A 25,865-nucleotide genomic window follows, 5' to 3' on the forward strand; every position below is an offset into this window, starting at 1 on the left:
GGTTCTTTGAAGACTACCTACAGTTGAGGAGTTTTGTGTCACTCCCAACCCCCTGCGCCCCCCATAATACATGGATGATCCCTTTCAAAATACAGACCAATGGAGTTCCAGTGGTGACATTGAGTTCACCTCTGTCTTCGCTGGCTCTAGTAGCGCATGTAAACCACACACGTCATTTGGTTGACGTGCGGTTACAGCCTGGTAAAAAAAAAAATCCAGCATGTCTAGCAACTGTCTTCCATGTGCTCAGATATAAGGGTCCATTCACATCTAAAATGTTTCGCGCTAGTGATCACTGGACACTTCTGCGATTTCAGAGAGATTGCGGTCAGCGCTTTCTAAGCACTACCGCGATTGCTCCAAAAGTGCTGCCGGTACCACGATTGGCGCTAATTGCGAAATGCCCGAGATTGGGGCCAATCGCGGCAGTGAGAACAGTGAGAAAGCTTTTTTTTTTTTAGCAGGAATAGCCTGCTAATTAATTGTGAATGGGCCCTAAATGTACATGAGAAGGCTTGCAGCTGCCTGCAAATGTCTGCCAGATACCCAGCAGCTGACAAGCAGTAAATGTACCGCTATCACATACACTGTGGGGGAGGGGGCAACAGGTGGCAGTGGTGCTAGGACAATTTCCAATAGTTTTTGTGCTGAGAGTGTGGGCAGGCAATCCATCCCTCTCTGATTAAATTCGATCTGAGAGGAATCTCTTAAGGTTTGCCAAAAGATCATTTAGAAACTTATTCATATGAACATTTGGAAATGAACGTTTGGGACCACTTATGAACAAAAAGTGGAGATTTAGTCCGTTAGTGGTCTTAACTGATAATTTTTGATGGTCCATACTAATTATTGTTTGTAAACCATCATTCGGCAAATTGTATCATTAGTGGCCACTTTTATGGTCGATCTGGTGGCATGTTTGCAAGGCTGCTTTGAGAATAAGAACAGTTTACAGATCTGGTGTCAAAACTTGCCGACCTATCTGCAGTTTTACATCATACAAAAAGTTTTGTTGTGTTGTTCAGTGTAATGATGTGCGGTCCATGTCCTACCATGTGCGTATTCTAGCTAAGCCGCCCCTCATTTCACAGGACAATCTCTGGCATTGCCCTATTGCCCTCCAGCTAGTGTGTGACACACCGAGTTCAATACTCCCAGGTCCCCCCGCCGCGGTCATACGGCCGACCCTGATACAAAAGTGTCTGACGGTAGCCCAGGGGTTAACCCTGACTGCCATTGTCCCGGGGGGCCTTGTTCTCCAGAAAAAACTGTCACTCTCATCACATCCATTCTCTGGTCCAGAGTGCCAGCTAAGCACATGCCTTTATCAGGAACCTACCCAGCTCTCGGCCTGGAGAGAAAGGAACGGGGGGTGATCTATTGACCCTTTTCTGCCAGCCCTGGGCAGGGCGGTACCCCCAGTTCAAAGGATTTTACCTGCGTCAACAGAATCCATCCAAAGTGACCACAAGCATCATGGGTTTTTTTGGACGGCAGCCTAGTCTGATTCTTTTCAGCGTCGTACTCCATTGGAGTGACATCTCTGTCCACTCGGTCACCTCTTCTAAGGACACATCAAACAGGTAAGACTCTTTATTTCCTTCTAAACACTGTGACCGAGAAAAATGAGATCATGTTGCCGTCGCCTGATTCACTTGGAAACCCCCCTTCTGTATAAACTGTCAATTTAAAGTGTACCTGAGGCGACATGAAATAAACAGGTGTGTGTAGAGGGCAAAACAAATTAATAACCAGGCTGTTTTACATGTTTTATTTTGCTCCCTGAAAGGCCTGGTGCACACCAAAAACCGCTAGCAGATCCGCAAAATGCTAGCAGATTTTGAAACGCTTTTTCTTCTTTTTCTGTAGCGTTTCAGCTAGCATTTTGCGGTTTTGTGAAGCATTTTTGGTGTAGTAGATTTCATGTATTGTTACAGTAAAGCTGTTACTGAACAGCTACTGTAACAAAAAACGCCTGGCAAACCGCTCTGAAGTGCCGTTTTTCAGAGCGGTTTGCGTTTTTCCTATACTTAACATTGAGGCAGAAACGCCTCCGCAATCCAAAATCTGCAGCAGCCCGGGAGTATGCGGTTCTGCAAAACGCCTCCCGCTCTGGTGTGCACCAGCCCATTGAAATACATTACCCAAGCGGATCCGCACCCGCAAGCGGATCGCAAACCGCAGCCGAAACGCTCTGGTGTGCACTAGGCCAAAGAGTTAATTTTCAGGCATGGAAGTGACAGCTTCTGTCTTAGTAGTTTGTCGGGAACATAGTAAACATCACTGATAGGCAAATTACAGCCATAAAAGTTTTCCTGGTAGAATACAGCTGAGGGCAGGGAGAGTTAGAAAAAGATCCATAGTTTGTGTAATTTAACGCTGGGACACTTACTTAAAGAGAATCTGTAACGTCAAAACGTCCCCTGGGGGGTACTCACCTCGGGTGGGGGAAGCCTCAGGATTCTAATGAGGCTTCCCACGCCGTCCTCCGTCCCTCAAGGGTCTCGCTGCAGCCCTCCGTACAAGATGACGGCAATATTTACCTTCCCGGCTCCAGCGGGGGTGCTCTGACGGCTGTCGGCTCCGAAGTAGGCAGAAATACCCGATCCCCGTCGGGTCTGCTCTACTGCGCAGGCGTAAGTTTCCGGCGCCTGCGCAGTAGAGCGGACCCGACTGAGATCGGGTATTTCCGTCTACTTCGGAGCCGAAAGCAGCCACAGCGCCCCCGCTGGAGCCGGCAAAGGTAAATATTGAATTGACAGTCGGGTCTGTCGCCGGCTCTTCGGAGGGCTGCAGCGAGACCCCCGTGGGACAGAGGACGACGTGGAAAGCCTCATTAGGATCCCGAGGCTTCCCCCACCCGAGGTGAGTACCCCCCAGGGGATGTTTTTGATGTTACAGAGTCTCTTTAACAGGCTGCCACTGAGCAGAGACAACAAAACATTCAATCTAGTTTATAAATGTTTAAATATAAAATAAAACCATAGGATATCTTTAAAAAAAAGTCATTTTTAGGAGTAGGAGGATTAATACAATTGTTTATCTCATGAGTTTATTTTCACCTCGGGTTCACACGGAAAAGTAACTGAAGGGAAGGATTCCAAATGTACTTTATATAAATCTGCTTCACAAAAAAAGAACACTGCAGACTAAAAAAATTACCTGCCATGGAGTAATAGGCTATACTCACCTAATCCCTCTCAGCTCCCTGGTCCCTCTATACCTCCATCTCACATTCTGACAGCTGCTGGTTATCTTGTGCTGTCCGTGTAGAGACTGCACTGACATTTATATTGTTGCCTGTAAGTAATAAAGTGTGCAGTGCGATCCCTGATCTGTGGGGCAGACTTATCAAGACTAGCGCAAGGAATAGTGGAGCAAGTGCACAGATTAAGAATTCTGATTGGTTGCCCTAACCAAATGCCACACTTTTGTACTACTTTTTTCTTCCGTTTTACTGGTTCTGATAAATTGTCCCCATGAGAGAACAGGAAGCCAGAAGCTATCAGTAGCGTGGGGCACGCTATGTGTAAAGAGTTGTGGTGAAAAGGATTGACAGACAGCTTTATACTGCATTGAGGAGTACAAAGCTGGCAGTGGCTACAGATCAACCGATTCTGAAACAAATTTCTGCTAAAATCAGTGGAAAAAGAATTAGGCTACATTCACAGGTGAGAGGTTGCAGTGTGGTGTAACGGCCGCTTTGTAACGCATATTACCGCACTGCAATGCACCACCTATGCGACAGAGTGGCGGATGCATGGTGGTATAACTGCATGGTGCATCATAATGCATGGCATGCAGTGCTCAACTGCAAAACATACGCATTAACAGTGGCATTGAAGCATACTTTACTTTCCATTGACCGTATGCTTCACTGTACCCAACACAATGCACAGATAATGTGCAGCGCTGCTTTCCCATTGTGTTGCGTTTCTGTTGGCACAGGAAAAGCAACGCACACTGTGAACATAACTTTAATGATAGTGATTGCCAAGATTGCCCCTGTTTTGGATACCATCTCCTGGAGGTGCCCATATACTGGTCAATTGATGGAAGATCAAGTATGTGATCAATATCACCAAAATATTGATTAGAAATCTTATCTAAAGGCCTGTAAACACGCTCAACTAAACCGCCTGATTGTCGTCTGATTTCGGTCTGTTGAACGACATTTAGGTGCGTGTTCGTGTGTGAAACGACTAGAGAAGCGACTGATAACAGGCGGTTTGCCCGATCCATCCGGCGGATCAAATCACACAACTGATGGGCTGATATCATACAGTAGGCCATGTATGCCATATAGTTTGAACAACGTACTTGTTATGAATGCATCCATGTTGCGGAGTCCATAGTTTCACTTGTGCACACAGTACGTTAAGGTGTTGGCCGTTCAGTAAGTTGGCACGCGGAAGATACAAGTCGTGTAAACGGTTTTTGGTGTTGGACGTGCACTTTGTTGGATGTGTGCACAAACGTTAATACTGATGTGAGTGCTGCAGCTATTAGCTTTGTACTGCTGATGTAGCACCAAGCTATGGGAAACATCTATCGCCCGTTGATGCCAGCAAACCCCCTCTCCCCCATCTTAAAACGGTTTTCTTGTCATGTGTATATGTTACGGCCAGAACCCCAAACGTCGCGGCAGGAAAGCAGAGCGGGAATGCTGCAAACATTGCTTCTGCCTGTACCAGCAGAGCAGGAATGAACGGCACAAATCCCTGCTTTCCTGCCGCAACGAACGACTGGTTGCATTGCGTGTGTCCCCGGCTGCCAGAAGTCAATAGGAGGGAGGAGCCAGAGTCGCGAGGGTGGGGCGGAGGAACGGAGCCGCCAGGATTCAATTTATTTAGCACAATGGGCTTCATTTACTAAACCGTGATAACTCAAATATCACATCTTATCAAAGATATCACAATTTCTGAAAAGATATCACACCTTATCAAAGATATCGCAATTTCTGAAAAGATATCACACCTTATCAAAGTTAACATGCCTTATCAGAGTAGCATAGCGAGCGCTATGAACCCGCAGGGGCTCAGGGCAGGACGATTTCCATTGGCAATTAGCAGGCATAAGTTTGTAGCACTCACTTTGCTACTCTGATAAGGCATGTTAACTTTGATAAGGTGCAATATCTTTTCATAAGGTGTGATCTTTGATAAGGTGTGATATTTGAGTTATCACGGTTTAGTGAATCAAGCCCATTGGCCAGAACTCGAAGTGGCCAGACTTTGGGTTCTGGCCGTAACATATATACACTCTCTGGGCTTTATTCACTAAACCATGATAACTGATATCATGGTGGCGCTAGCGTTTTGCGAGCGTTATAATGCGCGTAACTGTTTTTGCACGCAATCGCGAATTTTTGTGCGCAAACACGAATTTTCACGCCAAAACGGCCAAGACCATGATATCAGTTATCACGGTTAAGTGAATCAAGCCCTATAAGTGCTCTTTCATGCTATAGCATCGCTATGTACTTGTGCTGTGTTTTCTTCTGTACAGAGAAGTCCACGTTATCTGGAACTCGGGCAACCAGAAGTCTCAACTAACTGGCATGCCTGAGGGAATAACAGTGACTGGGTTTTTTTTTTGGGTGGGGGTGGGGTGGGGAAGGGGGAGGGTTTGTCAGCCACAAAATACTGAAACTCCAGCAACGTCCTATACCTCCTAGAGGGCTCCTGTCAGCTTTCTGGGATCCGTGAACAGCTCCTGGTGAGTCACATGACCTGACACAGCCCAGGTGACAGGTGTACACGGAGGACATCAGAAAGCCGCTAGGAGCTACACAATAACGCTGGAGGTCCGGTGAGTATTTTATCCTGCATGAGGTGGGAGGTTTGTTTATCTTTTTATTTATAATTGATTAAAGTGTTCCTGAGATTATTGGAAGGAAAGAATTTTTACTTACCTATTGCTTCCTCCAGCCTCTGTGTAGACAGTCCACTCCCCTGATTTTCTCCTGGTCCCATAGGCTATGCGTGCCGCTGTCAGCCCTGTAAAGTGTACTTCTGTGCATGGGCAGCCCTGGCCTCGCACACCCTCTGATGGCGTTCCTGTTGCTAGGAGAGTTCTGCACATGTGCGCTTGCGTTCTGCACTCCTGACCATGGGAGCGCAATGGAGGAGGTTTGTGGCCCGGAGCAGCGCATGCCCAGCGGCCCACAACCCAGCTGGATCACGGACTCTGCAGGAGCACAGCGGATTGGACATCAAGGGAGCTGATACACTACAGGGGGCTGGAGGAAGCCACAAATAGGTAAAAATCTTATCGATTCCATTAATCCGTTCAGATTGGATAGGAGACATTCATCTGTTAGTTGTCCCAAACAATCATTTCCAATCAATCATACGAACGATCGGAAAGGAACGTTAGTTTCGGAGAATTGTATCGTTAGTGGCCACGGAACTGAAGATAGATTTAAAACAAAGGGCTTGATTCACAAAAGAGTGCTAACTGTTAGCACGTCCGTTTTCGCGCGAATTTTCGCATTGTGCGCAATCGCAAATTTTCACGTGAAACGATAACGTTTTCGCACACAAATGCGAATTTCCCCGTGAAAGCGATATCGTTTTCGCGCTAAAATTCAAGTTATAGTTTCGTGCGAAAATTCGCAATCGCGCGCAATGCGAAAATTCATGCAAACACGGCCGTGCTAACAGTTAGCACTCTTTTGTGAATCAAGCCCAAACTGTTTAACTTACCTGTGGCTTCTGCAAGCCCCCAGCAGCCGTCCTGTCGCGCCGGTCCTCCACAAGCCTCTGTTCTCCCGTCCTGCTAGCTACTTTCGGTTTCGCCGTTGGGCCACGTGTATCCTTTCCGTTCAAGTCCGCAATAGCACTATTGCAAATGGAAACGCGTAAAAAGCATACACTTTGCAGGTCTGCGCTCGCCTCGTCTTACAAGTCGAGGAACGGAGCTGCGGCAGGAGAACAGAGGCTCGTGGAGGACCGGCGCGGGACAGAACGGCTGCTGGGGGCTTGCAGAAGCCCCAGGTAAGTTAAACAGTTTGTTTTAAATCTACAGTATCTTTAGTTCCGCTTTAAGGGCATGTGAACCAACAGTGGCATACTGATGCCCGGGCGACGGGGAGAGAGGGTTGACACCAGGGCGGGCCCGAGGCAGAGGCTCGCCTGGCGCACAGACCAGAGTGAGCTGGAATAGTTATCTGACTGGACGCCGCCGTCATGTTCACTCTGTTGCACAGTCCATCCGTCTCCTCTCTATTGCACCCTCTAGTGGTGCCTCTCATTATTGCGCAGCTGGAAGAATCAGAGAGGAGGTGAAGGGACTGTGCAATAAAGTGAAGAAGATGTATCGGGTTCTGTATTGTGTCTGAAGAAGAAACTTAACGTTTCGAAAGCTTGCAAAGAATTCTTGTACAGTTAGTCAATAACTAACACCTAAACAACTTTTGTTGTTATTTCTTCGGATTCATGGTGGCTTGGCTGTGATGGTGGCATATCTGTGATGTGTCGTGGAGACATCTGTAGACACTGTGGCACATCATGGCATGGCTGTGTTGTGTCATAGTGGCATCTGTAGAGACTGTAGCACCTCATGGTGGCATGGCTGTGATGGTGGCATATCTGTGATATGTCATGGGGACATCTGTAGAGACTGTGGCACTTCATGGTGGCATGGCTGTTATGTGTCGTGGTGGCATCTATAGACACTGTGGCACATCATGGTGGCATGGCTGTTATGTGTTGTGGTGACATCTCTAGAGACTGTGGTACATCATGGCGGCATGGCTGTTATGTGTTGTGGTGACATCTGTAGAGACTGTAGCACCTCATGGTGGCATGGCTGTGATGGTGGCATGGCTGTGATATGTCCTGCTGACATCTGTAGAGACTGGGGCACCTCATGGTGGCATGGCTGTGATTGTGGCATATCTGTGATGTGTCGTGGTGACATCTGTAGAGACTGTGGCACATCATGGTGGTATGGCTGTGATGGTGGCATATCTGTGATGTGTCATGGTGACATCTGTAGAGACTGTGGCACATCATGGTGGTATGGCTGTGATGGTGGCATATCTGTGATGTGTCATGGTGACATCTGTAGAGACTGTGGCACCTCATGGTGGCATGGCTGTGATGGTGGCATATCTGTGATGTGTCATGGTGACATCTGTAGAGACTGTGGCACTTCATGGCATGGCTGTGATATGTCCTGCTGACATCTGTAGAGACTGTGGCACATCGTGGTGGCATGGCTGTGATGGTGGCATTGCTGTGATGTGTCGTGGTGACATCTGTAGACACTGTGGCACATCATGGCATGGCTGTGATATGTTGTGGTGACATCTGTAGAGACTGGGGCACCTCATGGCATGGCTGTGATATGTCCTGCTGACATCTGTAGAGACTGTGGCACATCGTGGTGGCATGGCTGTGATGTGTCGTGGTGACATCTGTAGACACTGTGGCACATCATGGCATGGCTGTGATATGTTGTGGTGACATCTGTAGACACTGTGGCACATCATGGCATGGCTGTGATATGTTGTGGTGACATCTGTAGACACTGTGGCACATCATGGCATGGCTGTGATATGTTGTGGTGACATCTGTAGAGACTGGGGCATCTTATGGCATGGCTGTGATGTGTCATGGTGACATCTGTAGAGATTGTGGTACATCATGGTGGCATTGCTGTGATGGTGGCATTGCTGTGATGTGTCGTGGTGACATCTGTAGAGACTGGGGCATCTTATGGCATGGCTGTGATGTGTCATGGTGGCATTTGTAGAGATTGTGGTACATCATGGTGGCATGGCTGTGATATGTCGTGGTGACATCTGTAGAGACTGTAGCACCTCATGGTGGCAAGGCTGTGATGGTGGCATATCTGTGATGTTTCATGGGAACATCTGTAGAAACTGTGGCACATCATGGCATGGTTGTGATATGTCATAGGAATATCTGTAGAGACTGTGGCACATCATGGTGGTATGGCTGTGATGTTTCATGGGAACATCTGTAGAAACTGTGGCACATCATGGCATGGTTGTGATATGTCATGGGAATATCTGTAGAGACTGTGGCACATCATGGTGGTATGGCTGTGATGGTGGCATGGCTGTGATGTGTCGTGGTGACATCTGTAGACACTGTGGCACATCATGGCATGGCTGTGATATGTCGTGGTGACATCTGTAGAGACTGGGGCACCTCATGGTGGCATGGCTGTGATGGTGGCATATCTGTGATATGTCATGGGGACATCTGTAGAGACTGTGGCACATCATGGTGGTATGGCTGTGATGGTGGCATGGCTGTGATGTGTCGTGGTGACATCTGTAGAGACTGTGGCACATCGTGGCAAGGCTGTGATATGTCGTGGTGACATCTGTAGAGACTGGGGCACCTCATGGTGGCATGGCTGTGATGGTGGCATATCTGTGATATGTCATGGGGACATCTGTAGAGACTGTGGCACATCATGGTGGTATGGCTGTGAGGGTGGCATGGCTGTGATGTGTCGTGGTGACATCTGTAGACACTGTGGCACATCATGGCATGGCTGTGATATGTCGTGGTGACATCTGTAGACACTGTGGCACATCAAGGCATGGCTGTGATATGTCGTGGTGACATCTGTAGAGACTGGGGCACATCGTGGCAAGGCTGTGATATGCCATGGTGACATTTGTAGAGACTGGGGCACCTCATGGTGGCATGACTGTGATGGTGGCATATCTGTGATATGTCATGGGGACATTTGTAGAGACTGTGGCACTTCATGGTGGCATGGCTGTGATGTGTCGTGGTGGCATCTATAGACACTGTGACACATCATGGTGGTATGGCTGTGATGGTGGCATATCTGTGATATGTCATGGGGACATCTGTAGAGACTGTGGCACTTTATGGTTGCATGGCTGTGATGTGTCGTGGTGGCATCTATAGACACTGTGACACATCATGGTGGTATGGCTGTGATGGTGGCATGGCTGTGATATGTCGTGGTGACATCTGTAGAGACTGTGGCACATCGTGGCAAGGCTGTGATATGCCGTGGTGACATCTGTAGAGACTGGGGCACATCATGGTGGCACAGATATGTGAACAGGCCATCTTTATCACACAGTTGATTTCCTCTCATCTCTCCTCCAGGTCTTCTGTTCGCCTTGCCACATTCTCAGGATGTACAGTTTTATGGGCGGAGGCCTCTTCTGTGCCTGTGTGGGCAACATACTCCTGGTGGTCTCCACCGCCACTGACTACTGGATGCAGTACCGCCTGTCCGGAGCCTTCGCTCATCAGGGCCTCTGGAGGTACTGCGTGACCGGGAAATGCTACATGCAGACTGAGAGTATTGGTGAGTATTGCTGTTACCACAAACAAGGTGAAGGGAAGGGAGGGGTAGGACATAATACCATGGGGCAATAGGTCACACACCCTTTTTTATACTTACAACAGGCTAAGAAGCTGCCCCTCCCCCATAGTGTATCCATTCAATACAGAAAGATGTATTTACCACACTACCAGTGGCGTAGCTAAGAAGCCGTGGGCCTTAGTGCAAGTTTAGCATTGGGGCCCCCAAGCATGCTATAAATAACAATTATAAAAGCAGAAGGCTGCGCATCCCTGACCCAATACTGTACAATTGAATGGTTAATCGCTGTGGCGCACACCGCCCCCCCTGGACTGAAATGTACGCCCGCATCCAAACAATGCAATACTGGTCTATGGAGAAATTTTAGCTTCCATCATAGTTTTGCATGCAAAAATATAATATACTGGACATCTGCACCAACGTTGAGGTAAATCTCCAGAGCAGATGTCCTAACACTAACTAACCTAGGTTAAAAGCAAATGTCTTTACCCTGGAAGCAGCTACGCTAAAATGTGTAACTTACATTCAATACAGACAGCAGAAAACAAAGCAAGCGCTCACCAACATGGGCCGCAACTGAATGACTCATCACCTCATATGCACCGCTTATATAGCTCACATACACACTCAGCAATCAGACAGATGCAAAACATATGCAAAACTAAATACTTACCATGCAAAACAGGATAGCACAATGGGTGCTGCTAGCCTGGTAGTTACAGAATATAAATAACAATTGATACAACACACCAAAACCAATCAAGGACAGCCACAGTGTCAGAGGTGCGAGAAGGGGATGGGAAACTGTGTGTTGATGATCACTACTATTCAAATCAACTATAGAAGTGAATATTTTCAGCACAGGCCCAATAAAGAGCTAATACTGTGTTTGAAGGGTGGGCCCTCGGGGCCCCTCTAGCCCAAGGGCCCCGATGCGGTTGCTACCTCTGCACCCCCTATTGCTACGCCACTGCACAATGCTCTGGTGACATCCAACTTATTCCCTTTACCATAAGGCTGAGCATTTATCTGCCAACGTCTCTCTCACACAGTGGTGTAGCTAAGGAGCTGTGGGCCCGATGCAAGTTTTACATTGGGGCCACGCAGCCACTCTATAAATAACAATTGATACGGTGCAGCAAAACCTGCCAATGGCAACTACAGTGTCAGAGGTGCAAGAGGGGGATGGGGAACAGGTTGTTGATGATTATCCCTATTCAACATACCTATAGAAGTGATTATTATAAGCACAGGACTAATAGAGAGCTTATTATGCAGTTGAGGAAGGGCCTCTCTGGCCCAAGGGCCCAAGGCGGTCACAACCTCTGCACCCCCTATTGCTACGTCCCTGCTCTCACAGCTCCCAACTGTTCCTCTTTTGAAGGGACAGTCCCTCTTTAGGGACTAAATCCCCCTGTCCCTCTTTCTTCCTCATGTGTCCCTCTTTCAGGACTGATGTACAGATTTATGTAAATATATGTATATTTATACTGAAAAATGTGTTTAACTGACTGAAAACTTTTTTCCCACAATTAAATTTATATAAAGTATTTCCTATTTTCAAATGTTAAAATGAAGGAAAACGACTGATAATTGAGAGGTCCAGTGGGGACTGTCTGAATGATAAAAGTACATCTTTTGATTCTGAATTCTTTGTGATGTGCATGGGGAGGGGTGTTGTGTTGTGGGGGTGTGGCTACAGGTGTGGCAGGACAACTGAAGAGAGAGGGATATGGAGGCTGCCATGTTTATTTCTTGCTAAACAATACCAGTTGCCTGGCAGCCCTGCTGATCTATTTGGCTGCAGTAGTGTCTGCAGTAGTGGTAGATTTGCAATGCAGCAAAAAATTCTGATGGAGGGAAGGGCATATGAGATCGAAATTGTTCCCATGTGGGGAGTCTTTCGTTAACTAAGAAATGTTGATGGAGCAGATAGCCCCTCAATTACCACCACCAAAAAAGATCCAATTTTCAAACCTGGAGGAAAAGTTGGGACCCCAAGATACCTTTTAGAAGAGTTTGTAAAAAGTTTTACAGCCTCCTTTTTTTACTGTTGTCTTTGTCCCCACTGGGGAAATGTCCCCTCACTTCCTGTTCTTAAAATGTCAGGAGACCTCTATGGCATTTATATGAGCGTGATATTCCTGGAGACAGAAGATGAGCAATTTAAACTAAGCATGGGTCCTTCTAACACTTCCTCACTCCATCACATTTTTGTTGTTCTCCTTATCCTCTTGGAGAAATCTTCCCACTTCCTGTTAGGAGAAGGGAATTTGACTTGATGGCTCTGTGTTTTATTGATTGACTCCATATTGTGAGCTAGTTGTGTGATGTTCAGGTCTTCCCATGAGGCACCATGTTGCAATCAGATATCTCAACCAATCTCAGTCAACCTGGAACAAAGTGCTGAAGTGTAACTTATGTCTGTTGGAAGCTCAGCCTGTTGTCCTCTCAATATTTGTTCTCTTCCAGCCTATTGGAATGCCACTCGCGCCTTCATGATCCTCTCCACCTTGTCCTGCTTTGCTGGCATCATAGCGGGAATCCTGTCCTTCGCCCACTTCTCCACCTTCCAGAGGTTCAACAGGTCCTTTGCTGCAGGAATCCTGTTCTTCATCTCCAGTAAGTGTCCCCAGCATTGCCATGGGGCAAGGGTGGGAGGTTGTATGGTCTGGTGATGTCTAAAGGTGACCATACATTTAGCGATGTATGGGCAAATTGACCATGAGACAAATATCTGATTGAATCTGATCAGAGAGAGATCTGTTGCCTGCCCATATGCCACAGACCAATTACCAACAGATTTCACCATGAAATCTATCAGGAATTGGCCTAACGCTGCAGTCTCCACCACCTGACTCGCATCCTCCAACTGTAAGTGTCCCCCTGATTCCTGTGCTCAGTAAAGTCCCATCTCCTGGCGACTTTTGCACAGTGTTCGGCGTCGCCATGAGTGCCTGTAATACATGGCATCAAGTGTGTGTAGTGACGTCACACGTGCCAGAGCCATGTGTTACAGTCCTTGCGATGACGTGGAACACCGGAAAACACCAGAAGTCGCGCCAGCGCACAGGTGAGACTTTACTAGATTACATGCACCAGGGGGACCCTTCTACACTTTGGGGGGCAGCGGCCAGGGGTTCGTCGGGTACATCAGTCATCCCGCTATCAAACGCAATTACAGCCATGCACCTGATGGAACACTTCAACCAAGATTTTCCAGCATGTCCAATTGAACCTTTTGACTGATTTCAGCTGGAAATCGATCGAAAGTTCGATGGGTCAGCCATGTTGTTTCACCGATTCTCTTGGAAGGTCGATCAGCTGCAATATCGAGTGATGTATGGGCATTTTTACAGTACCCATCCATGATACAATTTTAATTGTACAACCTTGCTACATCTATGTAGTAGAAGGCGTAAACTGTGTGAATATACATTGAATGGATAGTTTAGGTAGTCCCTCATATTACACAGAAGTGGTAAGATTGTACAATCAAGATTGTATCCTTAATGGGCACCTTAAACGTTTTTACTCCTAGCAACCAAATGTATTTCATTTACCACGCATGTTTGTCTGGTTTGTAATCCAAGAAAATGGAGCCTTCAGTCAGCTGTTGGAGGGGTTACTTCTACTCTTTGATTGGGGTAGGTGAATCATCCTCCATTAGACTACTTGACCCGGGTTGGTTATACAATATATAGTATATTCAACTATCAGCAACAAAGTATCAACCTATTGTAAGCATAAAAGTATTTCTCTTGGCCAAACACCCTTGCTTATGTATTTGGAGTACATATTATGTGGCTGCGTGTAACTCAAGGTCCGGCTATTGCCGCCATCCAAGTCACAGTAATTCTATCGGAAATCAGGTCACGCCACTATAGCCATAATTAATATTACGCTTATGGCGGCCCCCATATCAGGTTCTTCGCTGCACTGAAATGACCTGACTTTACATAGTTATTTGGGTTGAAAAAAGACATACATCCATCGAGTTCAACCAGAAAACAAAGTACAACACCAGCCTGCTGCCTCACATATCCCTGTTGATCCAGAGGAAGGCGAAAAAAACCCTTACAAGGCATGGTCCAATTAGCGCCAAAAGGGAAAAAATTCCTTCCCAACTCCAGATGGCAATCAGATAAAATCCCTGGATTGACACCACTGGGCCTTGTGATTGTAGCCATGGATGTCTTTGTATTTGTGCATATGATTAGCAGTCCAGCAGTAGGGGAGGGTCAATGAGATAGTAACCATTTTAATGCCATGTTTATGATTTATTACCCTCAATTCACTATCCCAAATGTTTCACTATTAGTGAAGGTGAATAGGGGATTATGCCATTATTCACACAATCTTCATATCTTATAAAGTTCCAGAAATTCCCTTTGTTAAAGTCATGTGACTCAGAGATCCCCTCACAGCAAGCACAGAGCTGGAAGCAGATTGAACTAACCCACCTAGAGAGCTGCCTCCTCCCCTCTACTGCTGAGATATGAACTCTCTGTGTCCATCACTGCAGCTACATCATACTCCTATCATTGTGAGACTCTGCCGTAGCTGCAAGTGCTGTATATGACCTGCAGAAGGAAAAGATGAGCTGTCTCAGGTGATCAATGCTTAGAGGGAGAGACTGGCTTGTGTCCCCTCTGACTCCAAAATGTGGATGATGGTAGTAAAAAGTGGGAGGACAAATAAACAGCAGAGGATGGCGCCCACAGCAGACTAACTTTGATAACTAAATAACAATAGATGTAGCTCACGCTTGTTCGCCTCCTCTATGGGCCTGATTCACAAAGTGGTGCTAACAGTTAGCACGCTGGTGAAAAGCCCTTTATCATGCCTAAACTCAGTTTGCGTGCGGGACTTTGCGTGCGATCTAAACTTATCTAAACTTATCATGCCTAAACTTATCACGCCTAAACTTATCACGCCTAAACTGACTTTTCACCAGCATGGTGCAATGGTTATCATGCCTAAAGTCTCTAACTGGGTTAGCACCGCTTTGTGAATCGAGCCCTATATGTCAGAAACAGTATGGGCTCGATTCACAAAGCGGTGCTAACCCAGTTAGAGACTTTAGAAGTTTAGGCGTGATAAGTTTAGGCATGTTAAGTTTAGATAAGTTTAGATCGCACGCAAAGTCCTGCACGCAAAGCAGCGCCATTAAACTCTATGCAAAGTGCACCAGACTTTGCTAGCTCAAAACTTTTGATCAGCTGTGCACTGCGGTGCTAACCCAGTTGGTGCTTAAACTTATCATGCCTAAACTTATCACACCTAAACTTATCACACCTAAACTTATCATGCCTAAACTGAGTTTAGGCATGATAAAGGGCTTTTCACCAGCGTGCTAACTGTTAGCACCGCTTTGTGAATCAGGCCCTATATATCATTTTCCCCCGACCCCCCCTACAGTATCCCTTTAAGTTTATTTTACAATAATGCGAGCAGGTTTTAAACCATGTGAAGCCATGTGTGCTAGACCTGATTGCAGGTCTTAGTAATCGGTGAGTCACTCACAAAGGGTGAGGTGGTGGCTTCTCTATCTGATAGCGGTGGATTTATGAAGAAATTTGAACAGGATTAAGTGCACGCTGTGAGGACTATCCTTATTCATGCAAGATACTGGACTGTATTCCTGTATTCTGAAAGTGGCTTTTGAGCGCCATCCTCTTTGATTTAAAAAGTGGGAGGAGTTTGGACAGCCTTCTGTCCAGTAAATAAGCAGTCATCTCAACAGAAAAGATATGGGACTCAGCCAGTTAAGTCATTTTAACCTCTTGAGGACCGTGGTGTTAAACCCCCCCTAGTGACCAGTCTATTTTTTTCTTAAAAAGGGCCACTGCAGCTTTAAGGCCAAGCTGCAGGGCCACACAACTCAGCACACAAGTGATCCCCCCCCCCCCTTTTCTCCCCACCAACAGAGCTCTCTGTTGGTGGGGCCTGATTGCTCCCCCATGTTTATTTTTCTATTACAAGTATTTACAGTATATGTGTGTTTTTTAAATAAATATTGCTATTTTTCCCGCTCCCTCCCTCCCCCCGCCAGCCAATCAGCGTGATCGGCTGTCATAGGCTGTCATAGGCTTCAGCCTATGACAGCCGATCACTCCCCAGCTTCAGGAGGGGACAGCCGTGTCACGCGGCTGTCCCCAATACAGCGCAGCTATAGATCGCAGCACTGTACGGGTACATTGACTGCGGTTTCGCCGTCTGACAGTCTCCGCTCCGCCCCTCAAGCAGGAGATGCGCACGCAGCATGCACGCGATCTCCTGCAAACTGCTGCCCCAGGACTTTACGCCGATCGGCGTTAGGCGGTCTGGGGCTGCCGCCACGCCCGCGCCCATCGGCGTGACGCAGTCGGCAAGCAGTTAATATATGTACTGCAGAAAGTACAGTACAGTGGTGAATGAAGGCTTTACAGCTAAGGGGTGTCAATCATGTACAGGATGCCTGAGGACTAGTTTAAGGAGTTTTCTCCCAGGTGATGTTTTTACACCTTCTCAGTAAAATGCCTTTTAATCCACCAGCAAGCAAGAAAATACTACTAATTTTGATAGCACTTTTTCACCAGCTTTTGGGTACTTTTTCAATTGTAAAATGCTTAAAGAGACACTGAAGCGAAAAAAAAATATATGATATAGTGAATTGGTTGTGTACTATGAATAATTACTAGAAGATTAGCAGCAAAGAAAATATTCTCATACTTTTATTTTCAGGTATGTAGTGTTTTTTCTAACATTGCATCATTCTATAATATGTGCAGATTACACAACACTCAGCATTCAAAATTAGTCTTTCAGAGCAGTCTGTGAAGTAATGACCTCTCCTCTAGCAGAGAAAAAGTAAACAGTTCACTTACAGTTGAGATAATAAAAGTCAGATAACAGCCCTCTCCATGACTAACTTAGTCGGAGAGCTTAATGGCTTGTTTGCATAGAGATAACAACTGGAGTTTCTCAACTCTTCCTGTACTGGAAACAATTAGACTGATGTATCTGATCTTAATGTTTTATTTCTTAGCTGTACTACACATACAAATCATAATATCATCATTTTTTTTCCGCTTCAGTGTCTCTTTAAAAGTAATTTTAAAGAGAACATGAAAATTATCTCCAAGGAGGTAACTCTCAGAAGACAATATTTCAACTTATCTACAAAATAGCTTTTTGGCACATAGCAACTGAAAACGTACTAATGTGGGTAAAAAAAAAGTCATATCAAATTTATTCTGAGTATTTTCTTGCTTGCTGGGGGCTTAAAAGGTAAAGTTGTAAAAATATCACCTGGGAGAAAACGCAGGAGAAAAAGTGTAATGTATATTCACTTTTTCACTTTTTCTTCTTAGTTTTCTTGTAGGATATAATTTTCATGGCATATTCGCAGTGGCACGTGGCATTTTAATGCAACGTTAAATTCACAACGTGTCTGCATTAAGAGGTAATGCACTGCAAGCAGTGAGTTACCAAGTCCACAACGAAACATTTTAAACGCTACAATAACGTTGCACTGTGACCGTCCCATAGGATTAGCATTGCAGTTCTGTAAGCTGCGGTATAAGATTTTATAATGCAGCTCCGCTAAGTGGCACTGTGAATGCGACCTTAATCTTCGGTTTAAAGTGACCCTGTATAAAAATAACCTCCCCTGGGAGGGCACTTACCTCGGAAAGGGGAAGCCTCAGGGTCCCAATGAGGCTTCCCCCATCCCTGTAGCTGCAGACAGTCCAGCGCTGGCTCCCCCGGAGTGTCCCACAATCCTCCCTTGACAAGCCTGATAAGGCTTGCTATATTTACCTTCCCTGGCTCCAGCGGGGGCACTGTTGCAGCTGTCAGCACAGGAGACTTACGCCTGCGCAATAGAGTGGGCCGACAGCGATCGGCTATTTCCGCCTATCTCTGAGCGGAGAGCTGATACTGTGCCTGCGCTGGAGCCTGGAAGGTAAATATTTACATCCCTGCTGTTCGGAGGGGCTCAGCGAGACCGATGTGGGACACAGGAGGACGGGGGGAGCCTCGATAGGATCCGGAGGCTTCCCCCACTCGAGGTGAGTATCCCCAGGGAACCATTTTCTCATTACATGTTTTCTTTAAAATAACTTTTCTTCATTCAGTGATTGAAAAAGGTACCATAAAGTAGGTGAAAAGTGCTGTCATTATTCTGAGTATTTTCTTGCTTGCTGATGGTTTAAAATGCTATTTTTGATAAAGTGTAAAAATATTTCCTAGGAGAAAACTCAGGAGAAAAAGTGATTGGCCATGGACAATTTGCAATTAAGCTTTTCTCCTGAGTTTTCTCCCAGGTGATATTTTCACAACTTGTCATAAAATGCCCTTTAAGCCACCAGCAAGCAAGAAAATACTCAAAATGATGTTTCATCTCCTAGGAGAAAACTCAGGAGAAAAAGTGAATTGAATATGGGCCCTTGTCTATTAACTGTCTATTAAACCACCAGCAAGCAAGAAAATACACACAGTAATTGTGATAGTGCTTTTTCACCTATTTTTTGGTACTTTTTAAGTGGCAAAGTACTAAAAAGTGGTTTTAAAGAAAATATGAAAAATGATCTCCTAGGATAAAATATTGGAGAAACAGTGAATTGCACATGGACCGTAGGGTCAAATTCAAAGTTACGTTTTGGGGTGTAAATGAGTGCAGCGTTTCTGACAGCCCATCCTGGTTACACAGCCCCCTGCTGGAGGAAATATACTGTAGGTACTCATCTTCTAACAAGGGGTGCAACTACAGGAGAGCAACCTGTAGGGGGGGGGGGGGGGGGGGCTGTAAAGGGGGCCCAACTACTAATCCCATCCTTCAGAGCAGGTGTGTTTGTGGCTACACTTGTTATGGGTGTAAAGATCATGATGGCCGCCCTTGATTTATGACCCTTGCAGGGCCGTTGCTAGCCCCAAAGATCAGTGGCACGTGCTCCGGATCTATTCTGAGGTGCCCCGGATGTCCCTCAGGCAGAGTCAGGCAGTGGGCGGCAGTACTCACCTCTGGTCGCTTGGTCTGATTCGGCAGACATCTCCTCTTCCGGGCCTCTTTCCCTTCTCCACCACAACACCCAGCATGCCCAATAGAGGCACCACTGCACCCACCATGGCGCCACATAGGGCATCTGTGTGGGCCTACTGGGTGCTGTGGTGCCATACTGGGTGCTGCGATGCCTTTATGGGGGCATGCAGGGAGCTGTGGCTCTTCTATGGGGGCATGCTGGGAGTTGTGGTTCCTCAAAGGGAGGCCTGTGAGAGCATGAGAAGGGGTCCACTAAAAGGTTAGGGAACGCTATGGGAGGGGGGGGGGGTGTTCTGCCAGACAATCTGGCGGCAGGCCAGCCCGCCCAGCAGAAAGCAAGTAGCTGCTAGCACAGAAGCCAGGTAACTCTGCCTAGTTATGTTTAAAGGACAACTGTAGTGAGAGGTATACGGAGGCTGCCATGTTTATTTCCTTTTAAGCAATACCATTTGCCTGGCAGTCCTGCTGATGCTCTGCCTATACTACTTTTAGCCCTAGCCCCTGAACAAGCATGCAGCAGATCAGGTGTTTCTGACATTATTGTCAGATCTGACAAGACTACCTGCATGGTTGTTTCTGGTGTTATTCAGACACTTCTGCAGCCAAATACACCAACAGGGCTGCCAGGCAACTAGTATTGGTTAAAAGGAAATACATATGGCAGCTTCCATATTTCTCTCACTTAAGTTCCCCTTGAAAGGAGAGGTATGTGGAGGCTGCTATATTTATTTCCTTTTAAGCAATACAAGTTGCCTGGCAGCCCTGTTGGTCTATTTGGCTGCAGAAGTGTCTGAATCCCACCAGGAACAAGCATGCAGCTAATCTGTCAGATCTGACAATAATGTCAGAAACACCTGATCTACTACATGCTTGTTCAGGGTCGATGGATAAAATTATTAGAGGCAGAGGATCAGCAGGATAGCCAGGCAACTGGTATTGCTTAAAGCGGACCCAAACCAAACTTTTTTTTAGTTCAAAATATTTAGTTGCACCACTCTGACACATACAAAGATAAATAAACACTCCTTCAAGCCTATGAGCATTTCAGTGCATGCTTTTCACCCTTCTCTTTTCATAACTAGGCTTATACTGGGGGCAGCCATTAGCAATTCTTCGCCAGACACCACCTACTTCACCAATTTGCCGGTTTCTGTCCCGGCAATATGAAAAGAAGGGAGGGGTTTCTCTAATAAATGTAAAATATTTTATATTTGTCATCATGCAGCTGAAAAAAGGCTGCTATTTATTATTATAATTTAGAAAATAGATTTTATTTCTGAAATCTTGTATTTTTAATTTGGGTCCACTAGAAAATAGATATGGCAGCCTCCATATATTCCTCTCACTAAAGTTGTCCTTAAAGTGACACTGCCTACTTATGTGATAGGCTGCATTTGTTTTGTATTAATGGATAGGGGGGCTTCATCCAACATTTTGCTGGGCAGGCCTAGTCAGATCGCTGTTACGTTCATGTAAATTTGGCCCCACCCATGACCACACCCACATTATGGTGCATGGCCACACCCATTTTTTTGGCTGGAGTGCCCAAAAGTGACCCTGATCTCTAAGGGCCTGAGCCCACTAACGCAGTTGTGTGCAGTTGTATCCGCTTGTGTCCGCTTTTCAGCATCTGTAACATTGATGTGTTGGTGAAAAGCGGACACAACTGCGCACAACTGCGTTAGTGGGCTCAGGCCCTTAGGATCCTAGCAACGCCCCTGGATCTTTGCAAGATGGGTCACCAGGGGTAGGCAAGGGAAGGGGTGTGAACACTGAAAGGTCCCATTAAAGGGACTCTGAGCACCGCTCATGGACATGCCTTTAAGCCAGACGACTTCCTACAAAGTTGTGCTATGACCCCTCTGGAGGAGCCTCTTGCAGTGGCCATGCGTGTCACTTCCTCTTCCTGCTTCATTCAGTGATGCACTTCTCTAACAGAGACGACAGGGGTGACCCGGAAGTTATAACATAGCCAAGATGGCAGCCGCGATTTTTAAATTGAAATCAAATTAAAACTAATTGGTGTTGAACGGCGATTCTGGCTTCAAATGAAACAGGGGAGTACAAGCAACAAGGTATGCATCTTTAAGTACTTTGCAGTACTAGTCGGAGTCTTAAAGGCATGCCCATGAGAGGTGCTCAGAGTCCCTTTAAAGTTCTGATACTTATTTTGTAGTTCCGCCCTTCTTCTAATACAGAAATGCAGCAGAATAGTGAATGGAAACTTTTGAGGCTGGACAGGGTGAGATCTGTATTCCGGCGATGATTTCTGAGCCTGGTCTAATCGCACCTGTCCGCGAGTCTGATTGACTGGAGAGGAACCGGCAATGATGCATGAAAGAGATGTAAAGAGACCTGGGTGACAGATAGAACAATGCGCTGGACAGCAGAGCACATTAAGTCATGTCATCTGCTGTCTGTTAGGATAAAACAAATGTCTCCCAGACACGGCGGCTGTCTGTCGAGATTAATATGACATTAAAGCGCGCCACAGCCGAGAGCCGTGAAAGCGACACCATTTATGTCTGCCAGCGACAGAGGCGTACGGATGGGCTCGTCACGTCATTTCACTGAAATGTCACCGATAATCGCTCTGCTCAGAGTGCTTAGCCACTCCATGATGCGTTCAGGGGAACGACCGCCTCCCCAGGACCGAGGAAGACTTCACGGCAAACCATCCTTGTTTATCCTCAATGTTAAGGGACACCCGAGGTGAAAATAAACGAATGAAATAAACAACTGTATCTATCCTTCTTCTCCTAAAAATGACTTTTTAAAGATATTCTACACTTCTATTTTATAGTTAAATCTACTTTTTAAGTTTTTACTGTTTTATTGTTTTTGCCCAATGACACAATCATTGAAGTATGCCAGAGCTAAAATCTATGAACTACTGACCCTTTTTATCTCTTTTCTGCTCTAAGAAGCCATTTTCTGGTAGGAAAGTGTTTTATAGTTGTAATTCCTAATCAGTGAGGGTCACACTGTAGTCTGACCCAGTCCTGACTCAGACAGGAGCTGACACTTACATACCTGATGTTTAACTATCATGTCTATCTTATCATGTCACCTCGGGTATCCTTTAAAGTGGACCTGAACTCAGAACTTCCTCTCTGCTCTAGAAGATAAGCAACAGCATAGTGACCTTTAAAGAAAAACATTGCTTTGTTACAGCTGATACAAATCCTGCAAATACTTCCTGCTTCCATGCAAGCAGACATAGGGCTTGATTCAGAAAGCGGTGCTAACCTTAGCACGCCTAAAGACTTTGGGCGTGTTAAGTAGGGTGCTAACTAGGTTAGCACAGTTTTGAAAAATCAACTCGCGCGCAAAGTAGGGTCGCATGGGGTACGACCTTAACTTCGCACTATGCGATGTTAAGGTTGCACCCCATGCAACCTTATAGGCACATCGAGTGCGCCGTTATCGTTTCGCGCGCGCAAAGTTTTACGCACGGGACTGCGTGCGAGTTGATTTAATCAAGAGACTTAACTTAGTTTAGGCGTGATAGAGGGCTTTTCACAAGCGTGCTACCAGTTAGCACCGCTTTCTGAATTAAGCCCATAGGGTTAACATCCTTTGTTTTCAGATTAGCTGCTCTGCCGTGGCAGTCAGCTGGCACAGGGTAGGGATCAAATTACAACTTGTGATTAGACACAGAGGAGGGGGACTTATGCTTGGGATACACAGAACGTTTCTGCACCGTGTATCGACCAGCTGATCTGGCCAGCTGATAATATTCAGCTGGCCCGATCAAGCCACTCGACCCCCGCCCGCTCCATCCCCGCCGGCGGACAGTGGCAGGGAATCGAGCGGCTGATAAGGAAGCGCCAGCGGGGACGAGCGGTAATCAATCTGCACGCACGCGCGGACGAGCGGGAACGTGGCTGGGGTCGTTCCGGTGGCTAATCGAGCCGCCGGTCGACCCGTGTATTCCCGGCATAAGACAGGCTTAACTAACTAAATACATACAGGATGCATTTTTCTAGGTTTTCCTTCTGTCCTGTGCAAGAGTTTTTAGGGTGGCAACACACCTTACATTTTTTTTTTCATTTCTTTTCAAATCAAGAATTACAGTACATTTTGGGGATCGATTGTAACATTTGAAAAATCTGACACGTTTTCAATTCTTCTCCAATGATGAAAAAAAAATATTGCAAATCCCTGAGAAAATTGTTTGGGTATATATGTTACGGCCAGAACCCGAAGTTTGGCCACTTCGCGTTCTGGCCGGCCAATGTGCGAAGTGCCCGCTGCGCTGTGTGTATCTTCTAGCCGTCTCGCTGCGGCCAAATGTATCAAAACTTAGTTAATTTAACGAAATGAAGCGGGCGGCAATGTAAGAGATGAAGCCACTCGCTTTTTCTCTGCCTCTCTCTCCCCCCCCCCCCCCCCCCCGCCTCTCTCTTTCTTATGGGCAGCCGGCGGGGACACGCGTGTCCCCCCAGAGTCGTTCGTCGCGGCAGGGAATCCTGCCGTTCTTGCAGAGTGGGTGCTGGCAGAAGCAATGTCTGCAGCCTCCCCGCTCTGCTTTCCCTGCAGCCACGAACGACCTGGGGGGGGGGGGGGGGGGGGGACACGCGGGCTGCCCATAGGAGAGAGAGGCAGAGCAAAAGCGGGCGGCTTCATCTGTTACATTGCCGCTGGCTTAAGTTCATTAAATTAACTAAGATGTGATACATTTGCCCGCTGCGCTGCGGCCAGAAGATACATTAATGTTACAGAAATCATTCCATTTCTCACATTGGCCGCAGCGCAGCGGCCACTTCGCACATTGGCCGGCCAGAACCCGAAGTGGCCAAACTTCAGGTTCTGGCCGTAACATATATATTAGGAAATTGATAATCTGCCCTACAGCATTAAATTTTCATAAAAATTGATCAGAAAAATCCAGCACTCCTGATCAACTTATATAGTTAAAAAAACAGGAAATCCGATCAGATTTCTTGCTTGAATAAAGGCTTTGAGTTACAGGGAAATCCAATCGTTTTTATCGAGTTACCATAAGATCAGAATCAGATCATTTTATTGTATTGTGTGTGTGGCCACCTTAAGAAGTGAATTGATCAGCTTTTCTGTATGCATTTCTGACTTTATATTCAAAAGTTTGTTAAAATACATGAACTATTTTCCTTCTACTATCTCTCCCCTGCTCTCAAAAGCCAGGAAAACTTGTATGGCTGTTATTTACTTATCAGTGATGTTTACTATATTCCCCACAAGCTACTGACGAGACAGAAGCTGCCATTTGCATGCCTGAAAATAAACTCTTTCAGGCAGCAAAATAAAACAACATAAAACAGCCTGAATATTAATATGTTTGATCAGATCCCACCAACAGAGAGCTCTGTTGGTGGGGAGGGGGGGAATCACTTGTGTGCTGTGTTGTGTGGCCCTACAGCTTGGCCTTAAAGCTGCAGTGGCCTATTTAACAAAAAATAGCCTGGTCTTTAGGGGAGGTACAGCCTGTGGTCCTAAAGTTGTTAATATTACAGAGCCACAATAATCCAACATGCATACAGACTGTTTCAAATTAGTTCCATTTTTTTTGTTTCAGTCTTTTTTTTTTTTTGGACCCCTTACACACTCCTAGGAGTTCTGGCTCACCATGAGCCTGGTGGGTACTCTGTAACTCATGAATTATCTCTCCCTATAGTTTATATAAAAAATAAGTAGAGTGAGGCATTGCCCTCCCCCTCCCCCCCCCCCCCCCCCCCCCCCGATGCCTCAGTCAGTATTACTCACCTTTCTGTATCTTCTGGTTTCCCCCCACAGCTCTCTTTGTCCTCCTGGCCATGGCTATCTACACCGGGGTAACCGTTAACTTCTTAGGAAAGCGGTTTGGAGACTGGCGGTTTTCCTGGTCCTACATCCTGGGCTGGGTGGCTCTGCTAATGACTTTCTTTGCAGGTAAGATTGGCCAGCACAGGGCCTTAGTTATACTCTGATATAACCCAGGTAATGTGTCTGTCTGTCTATCCATCCATTTATCTATCCATCTTTCTATGGATCTGTATTGCCCTCCTGTAACTCTATCCCTGCTCTCTTTGCTTGGCAGGCATATTCTATATGTGTGCCTATCGCATGCATGAATGTCGGAGGGTAACCGGGCCTCGCTAAGAAGTGGAACCAGCAAGAATTGCAAAGAAACTGAACTTGGAAGATTAAATAATGCAGCAAGATTTTATCCCTCACTGCTCAGTGGAGACAACACATAGCGATCTCTCAAGTAGCGAGAATATTTAATGATGAGAAACACAACGTGCAGTCTCGCAGAACAACCAATCAGAAATAATCTGTCAGTGATTCGAAGTCTGATAGGTTGCTATTGGTTACAGCATAAAGATTTCAGCTTTCTCTGTGTTTTATTGGATACGGTGGTAGAACTGTAAAAACAAAAAGTGGGCCTGTCTTCCATTCTGACCATTCAGGTCTCAACTGTCATTTTTTGCAGAATAAAAGTAAAAGCTCTATTGGTTGATCATAACAA

General features: G+C 46.2%; 1 protein-coding gene across 1 annotated transcript; it reads left to right on the forward strand.

The window, feature by feature from the left end:
• The first annotated feature begins 1,477 nt into the window (after positions 1–1,477).
• Positions 1,478–25,865, forward strand: LOC137522964 (lens fiber membrane intrinsic protein-like). Its single transcript, XM_068243131.1, has 5 exons — positions 1,478–1,583; positions 10,128–10,332; positions 12,823–12,972; positions 25,151–25,285; positions 25,434–25,865. The coding sequence occupies exons 2-5, from the start codon at positions 10,158–10,160 to the stop codon at positions 25,493–25,495; spliced, it is 522 nt and encodes a 173-aa protein (XP_068099232.1). The 5' UTR covers positions 1,478–1,583; positions 10,128–10,157; the 3' UTR covers positions 25,496–25,865.

The sequence above is a fragment of the Hyperolius riggenbachi genome, chromosome 6 (genome assembly GCF_040937935.1).
Source record: "Hyperolius riggenbachi isolate aHypRig1 chromosome 6, aHypRig1.pri, whole genome shotgun sequence".
In the NCBI taxonomy this organism is placed as follows: domain Eukaryota; kingdom Metazoa; phylum Chordata; class Amphibia; order Anura; family Hyperoliidae; genus Hyperolius; species Hyperolius riggenbachi.